The 23405-nt window shown below is 36.6% G+C and overlaps 1 protein-coding gene across 1 annotated transcript; it reads left to right on the forward strand.

The window, feature by feature from the left end:
- Positions 1-8507: 8507 nt before the first annotated feature.
- LOC113311889 lies at positions 8508-9583 on the forward strand. The gene is made up of 2 exons (XM_026560681.1): positions 8508-8745; positions 8901-9583. Exons 1-2 carry the CDS (start codon positions 8508-8510, stop codon positions 9581-9583), a joined length of 921 nt encoding a protein of 306 aa, XP_026416466.1.
- The last annotated feature ends 13822 nt before the right edge of the window (positions 9584-23405 follow it).

A 23405-nucleotide genomic window follows, 5' to 3' on the forward strand; every position in this document is an offset into this window, starting at 1 on the left:
CCAACCACACCTGACTTAGCACTCAGTGGCCTAGTTTCACCCACTTTGCCACTATGCACTAAAACTGAGTTTGAATCCTGCACTTGTTTAGTTCTCGCCAATTCAACAAAGGAAGATCCAAAAGCAGCTTTGGACTTAGTATATTCAACCTCCAACTGCTTAGCTTTCACCATCTGAGCAGTATACTCCAAATTATTAGCCTCCACCACCTTAGTAACTACAACTTCAGGGGAAACTGGATTTTTAGGCGCATTCTTACCCTTCCTACATTTATCAACTTGCCACTCACCAGAAACATTGTTAACTTGATTGGCATTGTTGTTAGCCCTATCTCCAGGAGTATGAGACTGATTAGCATTACTCTTTTGTTGTGCAGGTGCCTGAACAGAAGAGTTTGATGTTTGTTTCTTGCATTCCTGATCATTATGCCCAATAATCTTACACTTTGTGCAAAATTTTGGCTTTTTTTGAATCTCCACCGGCTGCCATAAGTCCAAACCCCCTACAGTAACATGAATAGAATCTGTAGCCGTTTCAGCAAAGTTTATGTCAACTAAGACTGAAGTAAAGTGTCCATATTCATGTTCAAGAGTACGCTTATCTACCACTATTGGAGTACCCAACGATTTTGCCATGGAAAGTAGCGTTCTTCAATCCAAAACTCTAGCGGCAAGCCTGGAAACTTGACCCACATGGAAGCATGTGAGGTCCTTTGTTTGTCAGCGTCAAAACTTGGAAACCATTCAATTAGGTTTAGCTTTTGATGATCTAAAAACCATGCTTCAACATTCAACAACTTGTCTTTATCAGCTTGTGATTGTAACTTGATTGTAAAGAAACCCCTGTTCATTAGAACAAATTGGACACGTCCCTGACCTAACTGCCATTGTTCCTCAAGGTTGTTCTTCACATCTTAAAAGTTAACTCCTTTTAAATCGAAACGCCCAATAAGGCTAAATTTCCAAATATCACATCCTTCCAAATAGAACGATTCAGGAAGCACCACAGCAGGTTTCCCTTCTTTCACAGTTGGAATAGGTAGCGAACTTAGGTCTATTGAGGTTGTTGGCAACTGTTGTTTTCCCTTAACTTGATCAGCATAAGTGAGAGTTCTCAACTGAGTATTTTGAGAACTATCACCCATCTTGAATCACCAAAGTGATGATCCAAGATGAAGCGCGTGAATTGTTTTTTGAAAAAAAGTGCAAAACCCTAAAATCGCCAGAGCAAAATTAGGAGAGAGAAAAAAGAAAAAATGATTATTTGACCAAGCAACAAAATATTATGCTTTGCCAAAAAGCAAGGAACAAATGGCTTTTGGAGGGAGCTAGTAACTCTAGTTTTCTGCATAATACCATTCACATTCGTAGAGGTAATAACACTATTTCCGAGCTTGTGGATGATGCTGGTAATACTATCACAGATGGGGATCAATTGTGCCAACATGTTGTTTCTTATTATGATAACAAGTTTAATAGTGTGGAAATGCCGGTTGAAGATCGGATTTTTGATTACGATCATTTGTCTATTACTTTGGAGGAACAACAGCGTATGGACAGTTTGCCTACGGTGGAGGAGATTCAAAAGGTTGTTTTTGATTTAGGGGCTGACAGTGCTCCGGGTCCTGATGGTTTCTCGGGTTGTTTCTATAGGCATTGTTGGGAGATTATCCAACATGATTTATTTGTAGCAATTCTTTTTTGCTGGCAACATAAATTTACTCCTAGTGGGGCTAATTCGAGTCTTATTATCTCCTGGCAAAGGTTAGAGGAGCTAATTCTCTTCGGAATTTTAGACCTATTGGCCTTAGTAATTTCTTTTTCAAGATCTTTACTAAAATTTAAACTACCAGACTGGGAAGTGTTTTGGAAAAACTTGTCTCTGAGGAACAAGTGGCTTTCATGAAAGAGAGAAATATTCACGAAAATATTAGCTTGGCCTCTGAGATGGTTAATGAGCTTCATATTAAAAGCAAGGATGGCGATTTGGGAATTAAATTGGATATTTCTCAGGTTTTTGATACTGTTAGTTGGTCTTTTTGTTTTGGAGGTGCTCCGCAGGTATGGTTTTTCTGATGATTGGTGTACATGGATCCTTTCTATCTTACAATCTGCTCGTATTTCTGTTCTTTTAAATTTCTGTGCGGAAGGGTTATTCAAAATTAATAGAGGTTTACGTCAAGGTGATACCCTTTCTTCCTTGATTTTTGTTTTGATTGAAGATGTCCTTAGCGGGAACATTCCTAAGCTTTTTAAGGAGAATAAAATGTCACCAATGGTTACGAGAAATGGTATTTCCCCTACTCATTTATTCTTTGCTGATGATATTATGATTTTTTGTAAAGGAAATATGAAAAGTGTGAGAAATATGGTTTCTTTACTAGAGCAGTATCATCGTGTTTCTGGGAAAACCGTTTGCAGGCAGAAAACTAAAATTTATTATGATGGGGGGTCTTTGAGTAGACGGAGAACTATTGTTTATTTTCTTGGTATGAGTCTTGCTTCTTTTCCTGATCGTTATTTGGGAGTGAAAATCATGCTAGGGGCGGTGAGATATAGACATATATATACTGTCATTGTTAAAATGAAAAATCAATTAGCTGTCTGGAAAGGTAAAATGCTTTCATTCCAGGATAGAGGATTATGACTATGATGAAACCTATGATGATTATGAAGATGTTTATAAGGAGTCTTATGGAGACTATGATTTGACTCAAATTATTGCTGGTCTCATTCCCAAGAAGAAGAAATTTAGAGTTGGAAATAAGGGACGAAAACGTTTTTAATTTTCTAGTTTTCTTCTTTTTGCATGTTTTTTTCGTGTTTTAGGAGCTTATTTTATGAGTTTTTAGAGTTTTTTGCCCCTTTGGTTATGGGGGTGGGGTGGCCTAGAGCCTCTGATTTTGTAATTCTTGAAATTACGTTGTTTTGCTTCAATAAACCATTTTGACCTAGCAAAAAAAAAAAAAAACCAGGATAGAGTGGTGCTTGTTAAAACTGTCATTGCTAGTTATTCCATCCATAGTATGACGGTTTATAAATGGCCTCTGAAGTTCATTCAACAATGCGAAAGGGTGATCCGGAATTTTATTTGGTCTGGGGATTCCGGAATATCCAGGGCATTTGTTGTTGGTTTTGATAAAGGCTGTTCTCCTCTTTCTGAAGGGGGACTTGGTCTTACCAGATTGAGTGTCATGAATAAGGCTTTGGTTGCTAAACTCTAGTGGAATATCAAAAGATCACATAAGAAATGGGTTCGGTTCTTAGAAGCTAAATACACTTGTAGGGACGGTAGAGTGAAGGATTATGGGATAAAATCTACTATTCTGCATGGTGTTCGTTGGGTTGATAGAATGGTTGATCAAAATACTAAATCTTTGATTAATGATGGAAGATCCACGTCTCTTTATTTTGATATCTGGTTGGTACCATTTCTATCGCTGATATTTTAGGAGATCAGAACTTGGATAGGTCAGCAAAAGTGAGTAAAATAATTGTGGATGGGGATTGGTTTATCAATAATACTCACGGTGACAATTTTTTACGGGATTGAGTTAATCTCGCTACTCTTCCCAGGTTGCGTCATGGACCAGATTTTTTTTTTTGGATGCCGGATTTGAAGGGAGTTTTCTCTGTAAGTTCTGCTAGGGAGATTATTCGTCAAAATATCATGTTCTTCCTGGAGTTGTCTTTACTCTGGTGCAAGGCAGTTCACCCAATGCTTGCGGCACAAAAATGGAAAATAATGAGGGGAGCCTGTGCGACTCTCGACAAAGTCCAAAGCGGTTTCAAGATATCTCTTTATAACATATGTTGTTTGTGCAGGTCTGCGGAGGAGTCCTTAGACCATATCCTTTGGTCGTGTACTTTTGCTCAGAGTGTCAGGACGTGGATAGCTGAAATTTTTGGTTTACGGCCTCACCAAGATTTCATAATTGCTTACAAGTCTGCCGAAGGAAAAAGTCCAATTGTTAAAGACCTGTGGTTGATTGTTGTGCTTGTTACTCGGTCTGAACTTTGGTTTTTTTTTTTGCTAGGTCAATGGTCTGAACTTTGGAATATTAGAAACAAAATTGTTTTTGAAAAGAAGACGATCAGCTGGAGTTTCTTTAGGAAGCGCATTTTCATTCTTATTCATGATTATTCTTCGAGATTAAAGAGTTTCATGTTCAATTCTGTTGAGGAGTTGCATATTTTGAATTTTTTTAAGGTACATCATAGACAAGTCAATCATCAGTTCCGGTGGAAGTTTTTTGGGTGCCTTCGGAAAGGGGAGAGATTATGCTATGTTGTGATGGAGCAGCTCGTGGTAATGGAGCCGTATAGCTGGAGAAGATGTTGTAGTCCGTGATGAAGAGTGTAACGTTCTTGGAGCAATGAGCATTGGCCTGGGCATTACAAATAGTTTTCTTGCGGAATTATATGGAATTATTGTTGGATTGGATTGGGATGTCAAATGGGGAATTAGACGTGTGCTGATTTGGTCGGATTCTGTTAGTGCTATTTATGCTTTGGAAAATATGGCTGTGCCTTGGTTTTTTATTCAACGTTGGGAAGATATTCGGCAATTATATGATTCAATCCGTTTTAAACATACATATCGTGAAACCAATTTTGCTGCGGATATTATGTCAAAAAGAGGATGTCAACTAGGTGAAGGGGAAGAGATAAACTATGATGGAAGACTTGATTTTCTTAATTCTAGTAGAATATCCTTATGTTTCTTATTTTAGATTTAAATAGTTTATAAGTTTTTGGGGTTTCTATGACCTCTTTTCTTGTATTTATTTGTAAATATCTCTTTTATTTAATATAAATTTTTGACTTATCAATTTTTTTTTTATGAACTCTTTATTTTTGTGTTGGCTTTGTCTTTCTATTTGATTCAAGATAGGTGAAATTTGTTAGGAATTAGATTAGTTATGCTTGGTCTTTCATCCTTCTTCTATTGTGAAATTGGACTTCCTTCATATTTTCTTGAATCAACGTACATAGAAATGCAATTTTCACTAGACGTATTGCCTTAGAACATATTAATTGTGATTACAATACAATTTTCAAACTTTTTCTGTTGAAGATGAGTTTATCTAGTTTACAATTTAGTCTCAGAAATCAATTTACGACTTATAACGAAGTGTGTAGACTTTTTTGAGTTAACGTATATAAAATTCAACATTTTTATGAACTCTTTCCTTTTGTGTTGGCTTTGTCTTTCAATCTGATTCAAGATAAATGAAATTTGTTAGGATTTGGATTAGTTCTGCTTGGTCTTTCATCCTTCTTCTATTGTGAAATTTGACTTCCTTCATATTTTCTTGAATCAACGTACATAGAAATGCAATTTTTACTAGACGTATTTCCTTAGAACATATTAATTGTGAATACAATACATTTTCAAACTTTTTCTGTTAAAGATGAGTTTATCTAATTTACAATTTAGTCTCAAAAATCAATTTACGACTTATAACGAAGTGTGTAGACTTTTTTGAGTTAACGTATATAAAATTCAACATTTTTATGAACTCTTTCCTTTTGTGTTGGCTTTGTCTTTCTATCTGATTCAAGATAGATGAAATTTGTTAGGATTTAGATTAGTTCTTCTTGGTCTTTCATCCTTCTTCTACTGTGAAATTTGACTTCAGAACATAGAAATGCAGTTTTTACTAGACGCATTGCCTCAGAACATATTAATTGTGATTACAATACATTTTTCAAACTTTTTTTTTTTTGGTAAGTACAAATTGTATTGATGAATAGCCAATATGTACAAAGAGTTTACGAGAAAAGAGGTCCGAAGACCCTAAAAACTTACAAGCTACTTAAATCTGAAATATGAAACATTTGGATATTCTAACGAATGAAGAAAATATGGTCTTTCATCATAGTTTAAGCCTTCACCATTTCTTAGAGAACAACCCCTCTTTGCCATGTTGTCTACCATGAAGTTAGCCTCACGATAGGTGTGCACAAAACGAATGGAAACATATCTACTTTTAATCAAACTCCACCTGTGTTTAACAAACCAAGGAACTTTCGAAGTTGTCAATGCTGTAATAGCACCAACCGAGTCTGAACGAACAAGGACCTTGTTTTCAAACTTTTTCTGTTAAAGGTGAGTTTATCTAGTTTACAATTTAGTCTCAGAAATCAATTTCCGACTTATAACAAAGTGTGTAGAGATTTTTGAGTTAACTTATATATAATTCAACATTTTTATGAACTCTTTCTGTTTGTGTTAGCTTTGTCTTTCTACTTTATTCAAGATTGATGAAATTTGTTAGGATTTGGATTAGTTCTGCTTGGTCTTTGATCCTTCTTCTATTGTGAAATTTGATTTCCTTTATATTTTCTTGAATCAACGTACATAGAAATGCAATTTTTACTGGACGTATTGCTTTTTTTTTTCTAAGTCAATAAAATATATTGAAAAAAAGATATTTACAAGATAGGTGAAGGAGAAAAGGGATCAGAGAACTGGACGTATTGCCTTGGAAAACAAAAGACCAAGCAAACAAATTTTCTCTCTCTCCTAACTTTGCTCTGGCGATTTTAGGGTTTTCAATTTTTTTCAAAAACTTTTTCCGCGCTTCATCTTGGATCATCTCTTTGGTGATCAGAGATGGGGGAACAATCGGTTGGTGAGTCTAGTCATCAAAAGCTAACGTTTGTTGAACTTGTTACGGGAAAAAACAAAAAAAAAACCATGTTTCTACTGCTATCGACATTATACTCTACCAAACCCTACTATCAAAGATGGAAAACCAGCTGTGGTTATTCCGCAAGATTATTATGAAGAGGGTTGTCAAATATGGTGCTTCAGTCTCATTGGGAGGCTGGATCTCAATGGTATCAAACTCAATGATGTTAAGATTAACTTGGAACAACAATGGAAGCTTGGAGAGGCTAAGGTGAAGTTTCATCCCCATGAACCGGGGATTCTTCATCATCAAGTTGTTAACATAGGAAGACAAAGAAAAAGTTTATCGTGAGGGTAACAAGGATCCATGGATTGTGAACGAGTAACCTTTACGTCTGATCGAATGGTATCCAGGGTTCGACGTTGATAAACAATATACCTCTCACTCTACCGTCTGGGTCAAGTTTACAGGTCTTCCGGTTGAAATGTGGGTGGAGAAGACGCTGTTAGCTTTGGGAAAATCTCTTGGAACTCCTATTGTGGTTGATAAGCGAACCCTAAACCATGAGTATCGGCATTACGCCTCAGTCCTGATCGATATTAATTTTGCAAAGCTTAATACAGATTATGTTTATGTTGAAGCTGGTGGGCGCAATTTTTTGCAACCATTTGAAATCTTGAAAAGGCCGAAATACTGTTCCAAGTGCAAAATAGTTGGTCACCTAGACTCAGAGTGCAGAAGGAAGCATGTTACTGCAGTTAATACGCCACCCGCTTCTGCCAGTACGTCGCAGCAATCTAATTCTCTAGTTATCCACCAAGGTGAGACTAATACAACATGGAAAGTTGCAGGTCAAATGAATGGTAAAAAAATCGAAAGGGAAGAGTTGATAACAACGTACAGCCTGCTACTGTGAGCATTGAAGACACTGTTGAGTTGGAACAACAGTTACAAGATGAACTCGTGAATTCCGAAGCTGTTTTGCGCAGGGCTACAGCTGAGTTTGAGAGAGCCAAACAAGCTAAGCTTGCGCATTCAATTTTAGTTAACATGGAAAAGTCGTTGAGTACTGTTGCCTTGAATACTAAGCCAGTTGGGAATGTTGAATTGGCAAGAACTAGACTTCCTAATCCTGGTAGGATTCCTGTTTTATCTTTGTCTACACCGGTGTGTGATGCTCTTGAAGAAAGTTCGGAATATATCTCTCATAACAAATTCAATATTCTGGGATCAGTTGGTGAGACTTTGAATAACCCTCTTTTGGAGATTAATAAGGTTGATGAAGTAGCTAAACGTGCTAAGCAGCAGCAGTTGATAGCTCTTCAAGCAAAAATTGATGCTTTGAGAGATAATGATTCCATGTCGGACTCGGAAGAATCTGAATTGGGAGTTCGTGCTCGAAAGGGTTCTTCACCAAGACTAAACTTCTCAAATACTTCTCATCAAGTAAAGCTATCTAAAACTCAAACCCCCAAAGTTTAATTATGCGGGTTCTCTTTTGGAACATAAATGGAGTTGCTCGTGATGCAACTCAATGTAAACTTAGAGAGTTAATTAGGGAGTTCAAGCTGGATATTTTTTGTCTTGCGGAACCAAAAGTTCATTGATCGGTTGGTTTTGGTAATAGACTTCAGTTGGAAGGTTTTTATCCACATGTTATTCATAATGCGACTGCTTCTAGTATTGCTAATATGTGGATTTGCTACTTAAATGGTATTGTTCCCTCGGTTATTAATAGGAGCAAACAGGCCATAACAGTTGAGGTTGATGGAGTTCATATCTTGTTTGTTCATGCTAGTTATGTTCTGGTTACTAGGTGAAGGCTTTGACAGCAGCATAATAGCCATGATACGTCGATCTCGTGGCATTCATGGGAGATTTCAATTGTATCCTTCGACTTGATGAGGAAAAGGGTGGTCTTGAGCCTAGGACTTCAACAATTAATGAATTTTCAGATTGGATGAATGATAATAATCTTTTCGAAGCAGATTTCTTGGGTACTAAATTTACTTGGACTAATGGTCAGTCGGGTTCTCACAGAATCATTAGTATGTTGGATCGTGCTGTTATCAATGCTGCTTGGTTAGCGAAATTTGATAATTGGCGGTGTAAAGCTCTTCCTCGAGAAGTTTCCGACCATTCTACTCTTTTGGGGTTTCCTTTTGTTGTTCCGAGACCTAAAAGAGCTCCTTTTCACATTCAAAAAATGTGTTTTTTACACACTGATTTCTTCGTATGGTGAGTGACTGTTGGAATATGCCAGTTCATGGTTCTCTTGATTTCATATTTACTTATAAACTCAAGAGGCTAAAGGGGGTGATTAAGGAATGGAATCTTACGGCTTTTGGTAATATTCATTCTAAGTTGAAGCAAGACCAGCTGAGGTTTGAATCTGCGGCTCTTTGCTCGGATGAAGATCCTAATGATGTTTCCAAACTTAATCTTATGAAGGATGTTATGGCTAGGCTTAGTGAGACTCGGCTTCAACATAACTCTATGCTTAAGCAAAAGGAAAGGAATCAGTGGCTTGTGGAGGGTTCAAGCAACGCTACTTTCTTCCATAATAGCATTCGCATTCGTCGGAGTTCTAATACTATTTCAGAATTAACAGATAGTGATGGCCTTATTATTTCAGACTATGATCAGTTGCATGACCATGTGGTGCAGTTCTATGAGGACAAATTTAATGTCAATGAGTCTGATTTGGATGCTAGTTTATTTGATTATGAGCATGTTAGTATCTCAGAGGAAGAAAGTCTTGTTATGGACAGAATTCCTACTCCTGACAAAATTAAACAAGCAGTTTTTGATCTTGGAGCTGATAGTGCTCCAGGGCCGGATGGTTTTTCTGGTTGTTTCTATCGTCATTGCTGGGACATTATTAATGAATATTTGACTAAGGCAATTAATTTTGTTGGAATACTGGTCAGATTCCAAATGGGGTGAATTCAAGTCTTATCATCTTGCTTCCAAAGGTAAGAGGTGCAAATACTCTTCGTAATTTTCGACCTATTGGTCTTAGTAATTTTTTCTTTAAAATTTTTACTAATATCCTTGCTGCTAGAGTTGGTAGTGTTTTGGATAAGCTTGTTTCTGAGGAACAGGTAGCCTTTATGAAGGGTCGGAATATCCATGAAAAACATCAGTTTGGCTTCTGAAATGGTTAATGAACTCCACATCAAGCGCAAGGATGGCAACATTGGTCTTTAGCTTGATATTTCCCAGGAATTTGATACGGTGAGTTGGTCTTTTGTGTTGGAAGTTTTTCGGAGATATGGTTTCTATGAACATTGGGGCTCTTGGATTCTTAATATTTTGAATTCTGCTAGAATCTCTATTCTTTTGAATGGCAGTCTTCTGAGGAACATGTAGCCTTTATGAAGGGTCGGAATATCCATGAAAAACATCAGTTTGGCTTCTGAAATGGTTAATGAACTCCACATCAAGCACAAGGATGGCAACATTGGTCTTAAGCTTGATATTTCCCAGGCATTTGACACGGTGAGTTGGTCTTTTGTGTTGGAAGTTTTTCGGAGATATTGTTTCTGTGAACATTGGTGCTCTTGGATTCTTAATATTTTGAATTCTACTAGAATCTCTATTCTTTTGAATGGCAGTCCGGAGGTTATTTCAAAATTAATAGAGGTTTGCGTCAAGGAGATCCTCTTTCTCCTTTGATTTTTGTCTTGATTGAAGATGTTCTTAGCAGAAATATTACAAAGCCTTTTCATGAGAAAAAGATGTCTCATATGGTAACTAGAGGTGGTATTTCTCGTACTCATCTCTTTTTTGCTGATGACATTATGATTTTCTGTAAAGGAAACCTTAAGAGACTCAACAATCTGGTGGATTTGTTGGGTAAGTATCAAAGAGCTTCTGGTCAAACTGTTTGTGATTATCAAAGGAGAAGGAATTTTTCTCTCCAAAAATTGGCGAATTTTTTCTTTAGGGTTTTCAACTTTTATCAACGTTTTTCCTTCATTCTAGATCATCTTTGGTGATTTAGGATGGGGGAAAACCCTGATTCAAACGTGAATAATCATGGGAACAATAAGGTATCTTTTGCTGATTTGGTTAAGGGTAAAAAACCCTATATGTTAACAGATTCAGATTTCTTATCTCTCCCTGAGGCATCAACATATTTGGAAGAACCATCTTTGGTTTTGCCTAATAGTCTTCTTCAAGAGGGACGTGATATATTTCAGTTCAGTCTCATTGGGAGATTGAACTTTAAGGGCTTAAAACTTGCTGATGTTCAAAAGAGTTTGGAGGAACAATGGGGTTTCGGTGCTGGAAGATGTAAGTTAGTTCCAATGACAAAAGGGTTCTTTATCATAAAGTTAACTTCAGCAGATGACAAGGAACGTGTATGGCATGGTGATACTTGGGTTATACAGAATCAACAGCTTAGGGTTTTTAATTTTTACCCAAATTTTGATCCAGAAAGACAGCAAACTTCAAGAGCTTCAGTTTGGGTAAGTTTCCCTGGTTTGTACATTGAGTTATGGACTAAGAAAATTCTTCTTTCCATTGCTAAAATTATTGGAAAACCGATCGCTATTGATCAAAAGACATTGGATCATGATGTTGGAAACTATGCTGCGGTTCTGATTGATATTGACTTTGCTAAGTTGATTCCTAAAAGAATTCGCTTGAAGGCAAATGGAAAAGAGTTCTGGCAGTATATTGAAATTCAAGACTTAGAGAATGTCAAATTCTGCACTCATTGTAAGTTTATGTGCCACAAATTTGAGAATTGCCTTGCTGCAAAGAAAATTTTGGGAGGTTCTAATGCTGAAAAGAAGTCACCTATTGTGAACATTAAGAATGGCAAAGAAGGAAAATCAATCAAATCTGTTTGGAAAGAAGTTAGTGAAACTTCCCATGCAGGCCATGCAGTTAACGTCAATAATTTGCAGGCTCGTAAGGAGAGTATAGTTATTGTTTCCCATGAAAACCATGCAGATAACATTAACAATATTGCAGCAAGGGAAGGTGTTCAGTCCGGGAAGGGGAATGTGACAGAAGTGGCAACAAATAGTAACTTTGTTTCTAAGGATACTACAGTTCAAGAGTGCGATGAGGATAAACTGTTGGAGGAAGAGCTTAATAACTCTTTCGTAGAATATAGGGAAGCACAGCTCAAACTGATCAAGTGTAAGAATGCTATTGCTGCGAGAAAAGATATTGCTGCACGAATTAAATCTGCTACTGAAGATAATGTAGCTGTTACGCAAGTTCAAACCGGGATAAGGCAAGAGTCACGAAATAACGTGGAATCTGGCTTGGAGATTCAGCCAACTTCCGTGCCCAAAAAGAACACTGAGTCCTTATCCAAGCATAATCAGGTAAGTTCCGTATCCAACTTGGTTATGGAAACTAAGCAACAACCCGTCCAATGAAAACTCTGAGGCTATGTCCGTGCAATGTCATACTCAGGCCGTGAATATCTCTCATGGTATGAATACAAAGCCAGGGTCCTTAGAAGACTCGGTTTTAGAATCTTCTTCAAAATAAGAGTCTGTGAATAAGAATATTCAGGCCAAGCAAGCTGATAATCAAGTCATGAATAATTCTCAAGGCTTGATTACTAAATCAGGGTCATCAAAAGAGGATTGGACAAAAGTAAAGGGTAAGAGTTCCCCAAACAAAGGTACTCCGTTTAAATTTAAATCTTTTGAAACTCCTTTTGTGGATGCGCTTTTTCAAACAGAATTAGTGGTGAATAACAAATATGGTGCCCTGGCATCTGAGTTAGGCCTTGCTAATGATTCTAGTAAGGCTTTGGTGGAGGAGGAACAAGATGATTCTAGTGACTCGGATATTAGTATGGGTTCAAAAGATTGGGGTGAAGTTGATGCAGATATTCTAGCAAGGAAACAAGCTAGAAAAGTGGCCAAGCAAGCTGCGAAAATCATGGCTACGAATTCTAGGTCCAATGAAGAAAATCCTAGCCTAATCGGGTTGGACGAATGTGTTTTTGATATGAATAATATTTTGACAAATGAGGAACTAGAGGAGGCAAGCACCATTCAGAATGATGAAGTGCGTGCTAATTTTATTAGAGAGTCAGCCTTTAGAAAAGAGTATTTCAAGGAAAAAAAAAGGAGCAAATGGATAGAATGTCAACTAAGAAGAAAGCACAATCTCCTATTAAGCTTGTTCCGGGTGGTAATTATGCTTCAGATGAAAATGGAGAGGATTATGACTATGATGAAACCTATGATGATTCTGAAGATGTTTACAAGGAGTCTTATGGAGACTATGATTTAACTCAAGTTATTGCTGGTCTCATTCCCAAGAAGAAGAAATTTAGAGTTGGAAATAAGGGACGAAAACGTTTCTAGTTTTCTTCTTTTTGCATGTTTTTTCGTGTTTAGGAGCTTATTTTATGAGTTTTTTTGCCCCTTTGGTTTATGGGGGTGGGGAGGCCTAAAGCCTCCAATTTTGTAATTCTTGTAATTACGTTTTTTTGCTTTAATAAACCATTTTTATCTAGCAAAAAAAAAAAAAAGAAAAAGGTCAAACTGTTTGTAGACAGAAGAGCAAGATTTATTATGGGGGTGGTTCTTTAACTAAAATGAATTATCTTGCTAACCATTTGGGGTATGACTGTAGCCACTTTTCCTGATCGTTATTTGGGAGTTCAAATTATGCCGAGTACTGTTCGATATCATCACATTTCGGGTGTAGTGGAGAAGATCAAATCGCAACTTGCTGGTTGGAAAGGTTTTTTGCTATCCTTCCATGATCGTTTGGTGCTTGTCAAGTCTGTTCTTGCTAGTTACTCTATTCACAATATGGCTATATATAAATGGCCACATAAATTCATTTTACAGTGTGAAAGAGCAATTAAAAATTTTATTTGGTCGGGAGATTCTAATGTTAGTCGTGATGTGGTCGTTGCTTATGATGAAGTCTGTTTCCCTTTTGAGGAAGGGGGTTTGGGCTTAACTCGTATGGCTACAATGAATGATGCCATGCTTATGAAACTTTGGTGGAAAATTCGTTCTTCGAAGAAAAAATAGGCAGGTTTTCTTCGTGCTAAATTCTTTGGCAGAAATGGGTGTATCAAGGTAAATGGTTTGAAGTCTTCTATTCTTCCGAGTATTTGAAGAGTGTACAAGATAGTGGAATCTAACACTAAAGTTTTGCTGGGGATGGTAGAGATACTTCTCTTTATTATGATGCTTGGTTTTCAAATACGAGTATCGCTGCAATCCTTAATGACTATACACTGGATAGAAATGTGCTGGTTAGTACTGTTTTGGTTGATGAGCAGTGGAATATCCCTGTGGAACACTTAGACCGTAAGGCAGCTGTAGGTCTAGACGTTAACCTTTTGCCTACACCCATGGTTGGTGAAGATGTACGCATCTGGATGCCAGATTACAAAGGTGTTTTCACTGTTAGTTCTGCGAAAGAATTAATCCGTCAGAAATATCCCAAGTTCGATGCCGCTTCTATTTTATGGAGGAAGGAAGTTCACCCTACATTGGCTGCCCAAAATTGGAAATTCATGCGCAATGCTTGTGCAACGTATGATATAATCTAATCTAGATTTAAAATTCAGCTTGCAAGTCGTTGTAGCTTATGTGGAGTTGCGGAAGAATCTCTAGACCATATCTTTTTCCATTGCAGCTTTGCTGGCCGTGCTTGGAACTGGATAGCAGATATTTTTAATTTAACGCCTAATGATAATCTTGTGGTGTCTTGTAAAGCAGCTCAAGGAAGAAGTACCATGATTCGTGACCTGTGGAGGCTTGCCAATCTTGTCATCAGGTCTGAGCTATGGGAAGCACGTCATATGGCAGTCTTTCAACGTCAACAACCAAGCTGGAGTTTATTTTTCAAGAGGGTGGTGAACCTGATTCAAGACTATTCAGTCCGGCTTTGGGGATATATGCGAAATTGTGTTGAAGATGTTTTGCTTCTTGATTATTTTCGAGTGGTCCATAGGAGTGTCAAACATCAGCAATCGCTGGAAGTTTTTTGGCAGCCTCCAGATGATAATGAGCTTCAGATCCGTTGTGATGGCGCGACGCGAGGTAATCCAGACATTTCAGGAGCGGGAGAGGTGGCTAGAGACTCTAATTGTTCAGTTCTTGGAGTTACCTCAAATTATTTGGCTGAACTTTATGGAATTATTGTTGGTTTGGAGTGGGCTATGCAATGGGGTTTTGAGCGTATTTATGTATGATCAGATTCTTTTGGTGTGGTAGAAGCTTTCAAAATTTCTTCTATCCCTTGGTTTTCAATGAGTAGATGGATGGCAATTTGTAGACATTATGCGTCAATAAGGTTCATTCACACTTTTAGCTAGGCGAATTTTTCAGCGGATAAAATGGCCAAGCGTGGATGTCTACTTGCTAATGAAGTGGGAGTGCATTATGATGGAAGACCACCTTATTCAATTCAGTTGAATATCCAAATGTTTCATATTATCGTTTCAAGTAGTTTACAAGTTTTTGGGGTTGCTGTGACCTCTTTTCTTGTAAATTCTACTATGTAAATTTTGTTATCTATTAATACAAATTTTGGTTTATCAAAAAAAAAGTATTGCCTTAGAACATATTAATTATAATTACAATACATTTTTCAAACTTTTTCTGTTAAAGATGAGTTTATCTAGTTTACAATTTAGTCTCAGATATAAATTTCTGCCTTATAACGAAGTGTGTAGACTTTTTTGAGTTAAAGTATATAAAATTTAACACTTTTATGAACTCTTTCTTTTTGTGTTGGCTTTGTCTTTCTATTTGATTCAAGATAGATGAAATTTGTTAGGATTTGGATTAGTTCTGCATGGTCTTTCATCCTTCTTCTATTGTGAAATTCGACTTCCTTCATATTTTCTTGAATCAGCGTACATAGAAATAAAAATTTTACTGGACGTATTGCCTTAGAACATATTAATTGTAATTACAATACATTTGTCAAACTTTTTTTTTTATTAAAGATGAGTTTATCTAGTTTACAGATTAGTCTCAGAAATAAATTTCCGACTTATAACGAAGTGTGTAGACTTTTTTGAGTTAACATATATAATATTTAACATTTTTATGAACTCTTTCCTTTTGTGTTGGCTTTGTGTTTCTATCTGATTCAAGATAGATGAAATTTGTCAGGATTTGGATTAGTTCTGCTTGGTCTTTCAACAATCTTCTATTGTGAAATTTGACTTCCTTCATATTTTCTTGAATCAACGTACATAGAAATGCGATTTTTACTAGATGTATTGCCTTAGAACATATTAATTGTGATTACAATACATTTTCCAAACTTTTTCTGTTAAAGATGAGTTTATCTAGTTTACAATTTAGTCTCAGAAATCAATTTCTGACTTATAACAAAGTGTGTAGACTTTTTTGAGTTAACCTATATAAAATTTAACATTTTTATGAACTCTTTGTTTTTGTATTGGCTTTATCTTTTTATTTGATTCAAGATAGATGAAATTTATTAGAAATTCGGATTAGTTCTGCATGGTCTTTCATCCTTCTTCTATTGTGAAATTTGACTTCCTTCATATTTTCTTGAATCAAAGTACATAGAAATGCAATTTTTACTAGTCGTATTGCCTTAGAACATATTAATTGTAATTACAATACATTTTTCAAACTTTTTCTGTTAAAGATGAGTTTATCTAGTTTACAATTTAGTCTCGAAAATCAATTTCCGACTTATAACGAAGTGTGTAGACTATTCTGAGTTAAGGTATATTAAATTCAACATTTTCATGAATTCTTTCTTTTTGTGTTGGCTTTGTCTTTCTATTTGATTCAAGATAGATGAAATTTGTTAGGATTTGGATTATTTCGGTATGGTCTTTCATCCTTCTTCTATTGTGAAATTTGACTTCCTTCATAATTTCTTGAATCAACGTACATAGAAATGCAATTTTTACTAGACGTATTGTCTTAGAACATATTAATTGTAATTACAATACATTTTTAAAACTTTTTCTGTTAAAGATGAGTTTATCTAGTTTACAATTTAGTCTCAGAAATCAATTTCCGACTTATAACGAAATGTGTAGACTTTTTTGAGTTAACGTATATAAAATTCAACATTCTTATGAACTCTTTCTTTTCATGTTGGCTTTGTCTTTCTATTTGATTCAAGATAGTTGAAATTTGTTAGGATTTGGATTAGTTATGCATGGTCTTTCGTCCTTCTTCTATTGTGAAATTTGACTTCCTTCATATTTTCTTGAATCAACGTACATAAAAATGCACTAAACGTATTGCCTTAGAACATATTAATTGTAATTACAATACATTTTTCAAACTTTTTCTGTCAAAGATGAGTTTATCTAGTTTACAATTTAGTCTCAGAAATCAATTTCCTACTTATAACGAAATGTGTAGACTTTTTTGAGTTAACATATATAAAATTCAACATTTTTATGAACTTTTTCTTTTTATGTTGGCTTTGTTTTTCTATCTGATTCAAGATAGACGAAATTTGTTAGGATTTGGAATAGTTCTACATGATCTTTCCTCTTTTTTCTATTGTGAAATTTGACTTCCTTGATATTTTCTTGAATCAACGTACATAGAAATGAAATTTTTATTAGAGGTATTACCTTAGAACATATTAATTGTAATTACAATATATTTTTCGAACTTTTTCTTTTAAAGATTAATTTATCTAGTTTACAATTTAGTCTCAGAAATCAGCTTCCGACTTATAACGAAGTGTGTAGACTTTTTTGAGTTAACGTATATAAAATTCAACATATTTATGAACTCTTTATTTTTGTATTGGCTTTGTCTTTCTATCTGATTCAAGATAGATGAAATTTGTTAGGATTTGGATTATTTCTGCTTGGTCTTTCAACCTTCTTCTATTGTGAAATTTGACTTCCTTGATATTTTCTTGAATCAACGTACATAGAAATGAAATTTTTATTAGAGGTATTACCTTAGAACGGATTAATTGTAATTATAATATATTTTTCAAACTTTTTCTGTTAAAGATGAGTTTATCTAGTTTACAATTTAGTCTCAGAAATCAATTTCCGACTTATAACAAAGTGTGTAGACTTTTTTGAGTTATTTTTTTTTTGCTAAATCAAGAAAATATAGTGATAAAAAAGATATTTACAAGATAGGTGAAGGAGAAAAGGGATCAGAGAAACCCCTAAAAAACTCCTAAAACCTATTTAAAACGATAATAAATTACATTTGGAAACTCAATAGAACTTAAAAAAACTGGTCGACCTTCAAAGTGAAAACCAACCCCATCCTCTAATAAACAACCACGCTTTGCCATTGCATCAGCTGCAAAATTTGCCTCTCTAAAAGAATGTTCAAAACGAATTGAACCATATAAACCTTTAACTTCCATCCATCTTTGCCTAGCAAACCAAGGAACGTTATCTTCTTCCAAAGCCTTCAACACACTTGTAGAATCTGATCTAATAACAATGCAAGCATATCCCCACTGAACTGACCACTCCATACCCACAATAATACCATACAATTCAGCCAAATAATTAGAAGTAACTCCCAAACCAATACACATTGCACCTACCACTTCACAATTTGCATTCCTTGCAACAACATCAGCTCCCGCCACCCCTGGATTACCTCTTAAGGCGCCATCCGTGTACAAAAGCAATTCATTATCATTAGGAGGAAACCAAAAACACTCCTTGGGATCAGTAAACTTCACCTTTCTATGCCGAACCCTAAAAAACTCCAGAATTCTCAAGTCATCCATAGAATTATGCATATAACTCTTCATACGAACTGAATAATCTTGCATCAAACTAAAAACACGTTTTTGAAATAAAGACCAACAAAGGTTCTTCTTTTCATACACTTTTTTGTTCCTAGTGAACCATAATTCTGAACGCACAACCAAATTCACTACCAACCACAAATCCTTAACAATACCACTATGATTTTTTGCCTTTTGGTAAGAAGTAATAATATCATAATTAGGTTTAATTTTGAAAATACCTTCAATCCACTCCCAATCTTGACGCGCAAAATTACAGCTCCAAAGAATATGTTGGAGAGACTCCTCCTCAATCTGACACACACTACATTTAGATGCAAGTTGAATTTTAAATCTGCTACGTACCTTATCAAGAGTAGCACACGCACCACGAATAAACTTCCAGTTCTGAGCCTCCAATGAAGGATGCACCACCCTCTTCCATAACAACCCCGCCTCCCTCAAAATAGGATATTTCTTCCTAATTAATTCCCTAGATGACCTGACAGAAAATTTACCTTGTAAATCAGGCATCCAAAAACGCCTATCCACTCCCATATGAATTTTTGGTAAATCCTGTTGCGAATGAACTCCATGAATCTGCCAATCACCTTGCACAATAATATCACAAACACGAGCTGATCTGTCTAAATCCATGCAATTTAAAACACTAGCTAAGGTTGTATTTCCATACCATATATCAAAGAATAAAGAAGTATCCCTACCGTCACCAATAAAACACTTCGTGTTGTCCACCATCTCCTTATGAACCCAACGAAGACCAGGAAGAATAGAAGATTTCACCCCTGCCATCTTAATACGACCATCCCTACAAGTGAATTTGGCTTCCAAAAACCTCGCCCACCTCTTACGAGAAGATTTTATAGCCCACCACAATTTCATCAGCAAAGCTTTATTCATAGTCCTTAGGCTAGTGATCCCAAGACCACCTTCCTTTAAAGGACTACAAATCTTATCAAAACCAATTACAAAATCTCTAGTAAGATTAGAATCACCCGACCACAGAAAATTACGAATCACACGCTCACATTGAAGTGTGAATTTTAACGGCCATTTGTACACAGCCATGTTATGAATAGAATAACTCGAAAGAACATTCTTAACAAGCACAACCCTATCTTGAAAAGATAACATCTTACCTTTCAGAACCGAAAGTTGATCCCTCAACTTATCAACAACGTTGCTGATGTGACTATACTTAACCATCCCCGGCATCACCTTAACTCCCAAATATCTATCAGGAAAGTTAGAAATTGCCATACCTAAGAAAGTTGCAATGGTCTGGCGCCTACTCAAAGTCCCACCACCGAAGTATATCTTGCTCTTCTCCCTACAAACCCTCTGACCAGAAGCTTGTTGGTAATTCTCCAAAAGTTTCACCAGATTCTTCACACTCTTCATATTTCCCTTGCAAAAAATCATAATATCATCAGCAAAAAATAAATGAGTAGGAGCAATACCCTTACGTTTTACCATATAAGACATATCCTTATTCTGAAAGAGTTTAGTGATGTTGCGGCTAAGCACATCCTCAATCAAAACAAAAATAAGAGGAGATGGAGGATCCCCCTGCGGTAAACCCCTATTAATCTTGAAATAACCCTCCGGACTACCATTAAGAAGAATAGAAATACGCGCCGAATCCAGAATTTTCCAAATCCAAGAGCACCAATCTTCAGAAAAACCATACCTTCTAAAAACCTCAAGAACAAAAGACCAGCTCACCGTATCAAAAGCCTGAGAGATATCAAGCTTCAAACCCAAATTACCGTCCTTCCTTTTGATGTGCAATTCATTCACCATCTCAGAAGCTAAACTAATATTCTCATGGATATTCCTTCCCTTCATGAAAGCCACTTGCTCTTCAGACACCAACTTTCCCAACACCCTACCAAGCCTAGTAGCCAAGATTTTAGTAAAAATCTTAAAAAGAAATTACTTAAACCAATCGGCCTAAAGTTCTTCAACCTAGCAGCTCCCCTAACCTTTGCAAGCAAAAGAATAAGACTAGAATTAACCCCATTAGGAACGGTTTTAGAAGACCAGCAATAAGTAACCGCTAAAATCAGATCCCTTTGAATAATCTCCCAACAATGTCTATAAAAACACCCCGAGAAACCATCTGGACCTGGCGCACTATCAGCTCCCAAATCAAAAACCGCCTGTTTAATCTCATCACAAGTAGGAATAGCATCCAACATATGCGACTCTTCCACAGTAATAGAATCATGATCATAATCAAAAAGAGTTTCACTTACCTGACCATCCTCACCATTGAATTTAGCCTGATAGTAAGAAACCACATGAGCACTAAGATGAACCGGATCAGTAATAGTACTCCCATCTTCAGCAACAAGCTCCGAGATTGTATTAGCACTTCTACGAATTTTAATAGAGTTGTGAAAGAAAGAAGTGTTACTAGAACCCTCCAACAACCACTGATTTCTAGATTTTTGCTTTAACATTATATGCTGCTGCCTTTGAATATCTTGAACCTCAACAAGAGCATCCTTCATATTATTAAGTTTTGAAACATCAAACGGATCTTCATCAGAATTTCTACTAGCTACCTCAAACTTAAGCGTTGCTTGCTTTAGTCTAGCATTGACATTACCAAAAACATTTGATTCCATAACTTAATTGCCTCCTTCAACCGCTTCAATTTGAAAGGAAAGATAAAACCATGATTACCATACACCGGCGCCATCCAAGATAACTCCACCATCTTCAAAAAATCCGGATGAGAAAACCACATCTTCTGTATACGAAAAGGAGCACGTCTAGGCCTAGGATCACAAAAAGGAAAACCAATAAGAGTCGAATGGTCAGAAACTTCCCTAGGAAGAGCTTTACACCGCCAATTCGAAAACTTAGACAGCCAAGGTTCATTAATAATAGCACGATCCAACTTACTATAATTCTACCAACACCAGTCTGACCATTGGTCCAAGTAAACTTAGACCCCAACGAATCAGCTTCAAACAAGTTATTATCCTCCATCCAATCAGAAAACTCATTAATACAAGAGAGACGAGTTGTCCTACCCCTTTCTTTTCATCTTGACGAAGAACACAATTGAAATCACCCATAACCAACCAAGGAGTAGTTACGTCAACCGCTTCAAGTTGACTCCAAAGCCTCCTACGAAAAACTTGAATATAACTAGCATGAACAAAAGAGATAAAACCCCCTCAGTTTTAACCGTAATGGCCTGTCTAGACATATTAATCACCACCGGCTCCTCAATACAATCATCCCAAAGAATCCACAAATTACCCAAAGAACTAGAAGTAGAATTATGAATTACCTTTTTTTATAACCAGCCAAATTTAACCTTATCATTACATTGTCAGTGCAACGAATCTTAGGCTCAGCAATACAAAGTACTACCGGCTTGTATTCATGCACCAATTTACGTAACTTACTACCCGCTTCCACCTTCGCCACCCCATTAATATTCCAATATAGAACTCTCATCAGGAAACACTCTTCTTTATTATGAATAGCTTGTGGAATCTTGCTAGGAATCCTACTTTGTAAAACAGGAGAGACACCCTTCCTAACTCGGTTTCCCAAAGCATTCACTTCAGAATCCGAATCTGATTTGGAATCATTAAAACGTTGTTGAGAAGAACTAGAACTTGTAATCAAAACCCGGCTTGGTTTTCTACTTTTCTTTGGCATATCCACTGGTATTTCCGCCCACTTAACACCCTTAACACCTGATGAAGCTTTCTCAGGCGTCAACTCTTCATCCGAACTACCTCCAGAAGTGTTTTCTGCCGCATCCGAACCCCCTCCAGAAAAGTGTTCAACATCATCATTATCCACACCCAACTCATCATTCAAACATTGAACTTATTAGGAGAAACCACAATAGAAGTTTCAGCAACAGCTCTGTAGCTTGAGATATCCTCAATATTATCAACCACCATGTCTTGCAAAGACTTATTACCAGCCTCAACCGGCGTAAAAGAAGAACTCGCCTCATTCCTGTCACTAGAGTGAATTAGTTCTTGCCAATTCACCACTCTTAGTTGACTTAGATGAGGTTGCAATTTCAACCATTAACAACCCAATAACCGAACTCTTTTGCAATGCTAACGCCTTCTTAGCCTTCTCAAAAGCTTCAGACGCTGCATGAAGATTGGATTCAGTATTCACTAAATCATTCTCTAGCTGAAGAGTTTGCTCCAAACCACCAGCACTCTCCACTAAACCAGCTTCAACCACCCCATTCACCACAGCTCCACCGTGCCCTACAGCAAGAGCATCATCCACATTACCACCAGCACCGTTAACAACATCATGAACCACAATAGCACCATCGTTTACACCACCTACAGCAGCGCCAACACCTACAGCAACAACGTTTGTACCACCAGCAACAGCCACGGTTGCATCAGCTCCATCACCCTTACGGTTTCTCCTATTACGCACATTCTGCCATTCCCCTTTCGCATCAGCCTTAGACGTTTTCTCATCATTCTTTGATTGTCTTCTACATTCAACATCATTGTGACCAATTATGCAGCACTTCATACAGAATTTAGGTGATTTTGGGATACCCAAGTATTGCCAAAACGTCCTCCCCCAGCTGTTATCTTAATTCTACTTGGAATGTGTTTTGCAAAATCCACATCTACCAAAACTGAAGCAAAGTTTCCATACTCCAGATTTGGGGTTCTTTGATCAACCACAATAGGAGTCCCTAAAACTTTTCCCATAGATAACAAGTTCTTCTCAGTCAATAGTTCTGCATGTAAACCAGGAAAGTGAACCCATACGTTTGCATGGGAAGTTTTTTGATGATCAGGATCAAAACCTGGGTACCAATCCATTAACTTGAGTTCATGCTGTTGAACAAACCACTTTGTACGTCTGATTCTCTCCTTAGTTTCCTCATCTTGTAGCATAATAACAAAGAAACCTTTTCCCATAGTCATAAACCTAACAGAATTAGGATTAATCTGCCATTGAGATATTAAAAGAGTTTTTACCTCAAAGAACTTCAGCCCCG

The sequence above is a fragment of the Papaver somniferum genome, chromosome 9 (genome assembly GCF_003573695.1).
Source record: "Papaver somniferum cultivar HN1 chromosome 9, ASM357369v1, whole genome shotgun sequence".
Classification (NCBI taxonomy): domain Eukaryota; kingdom Viridiplantae; phylum Streptophyta; class Magnoliopsida; order Ranunculales; family Papaveraceae; genus Papaver; species Papaver somniferum.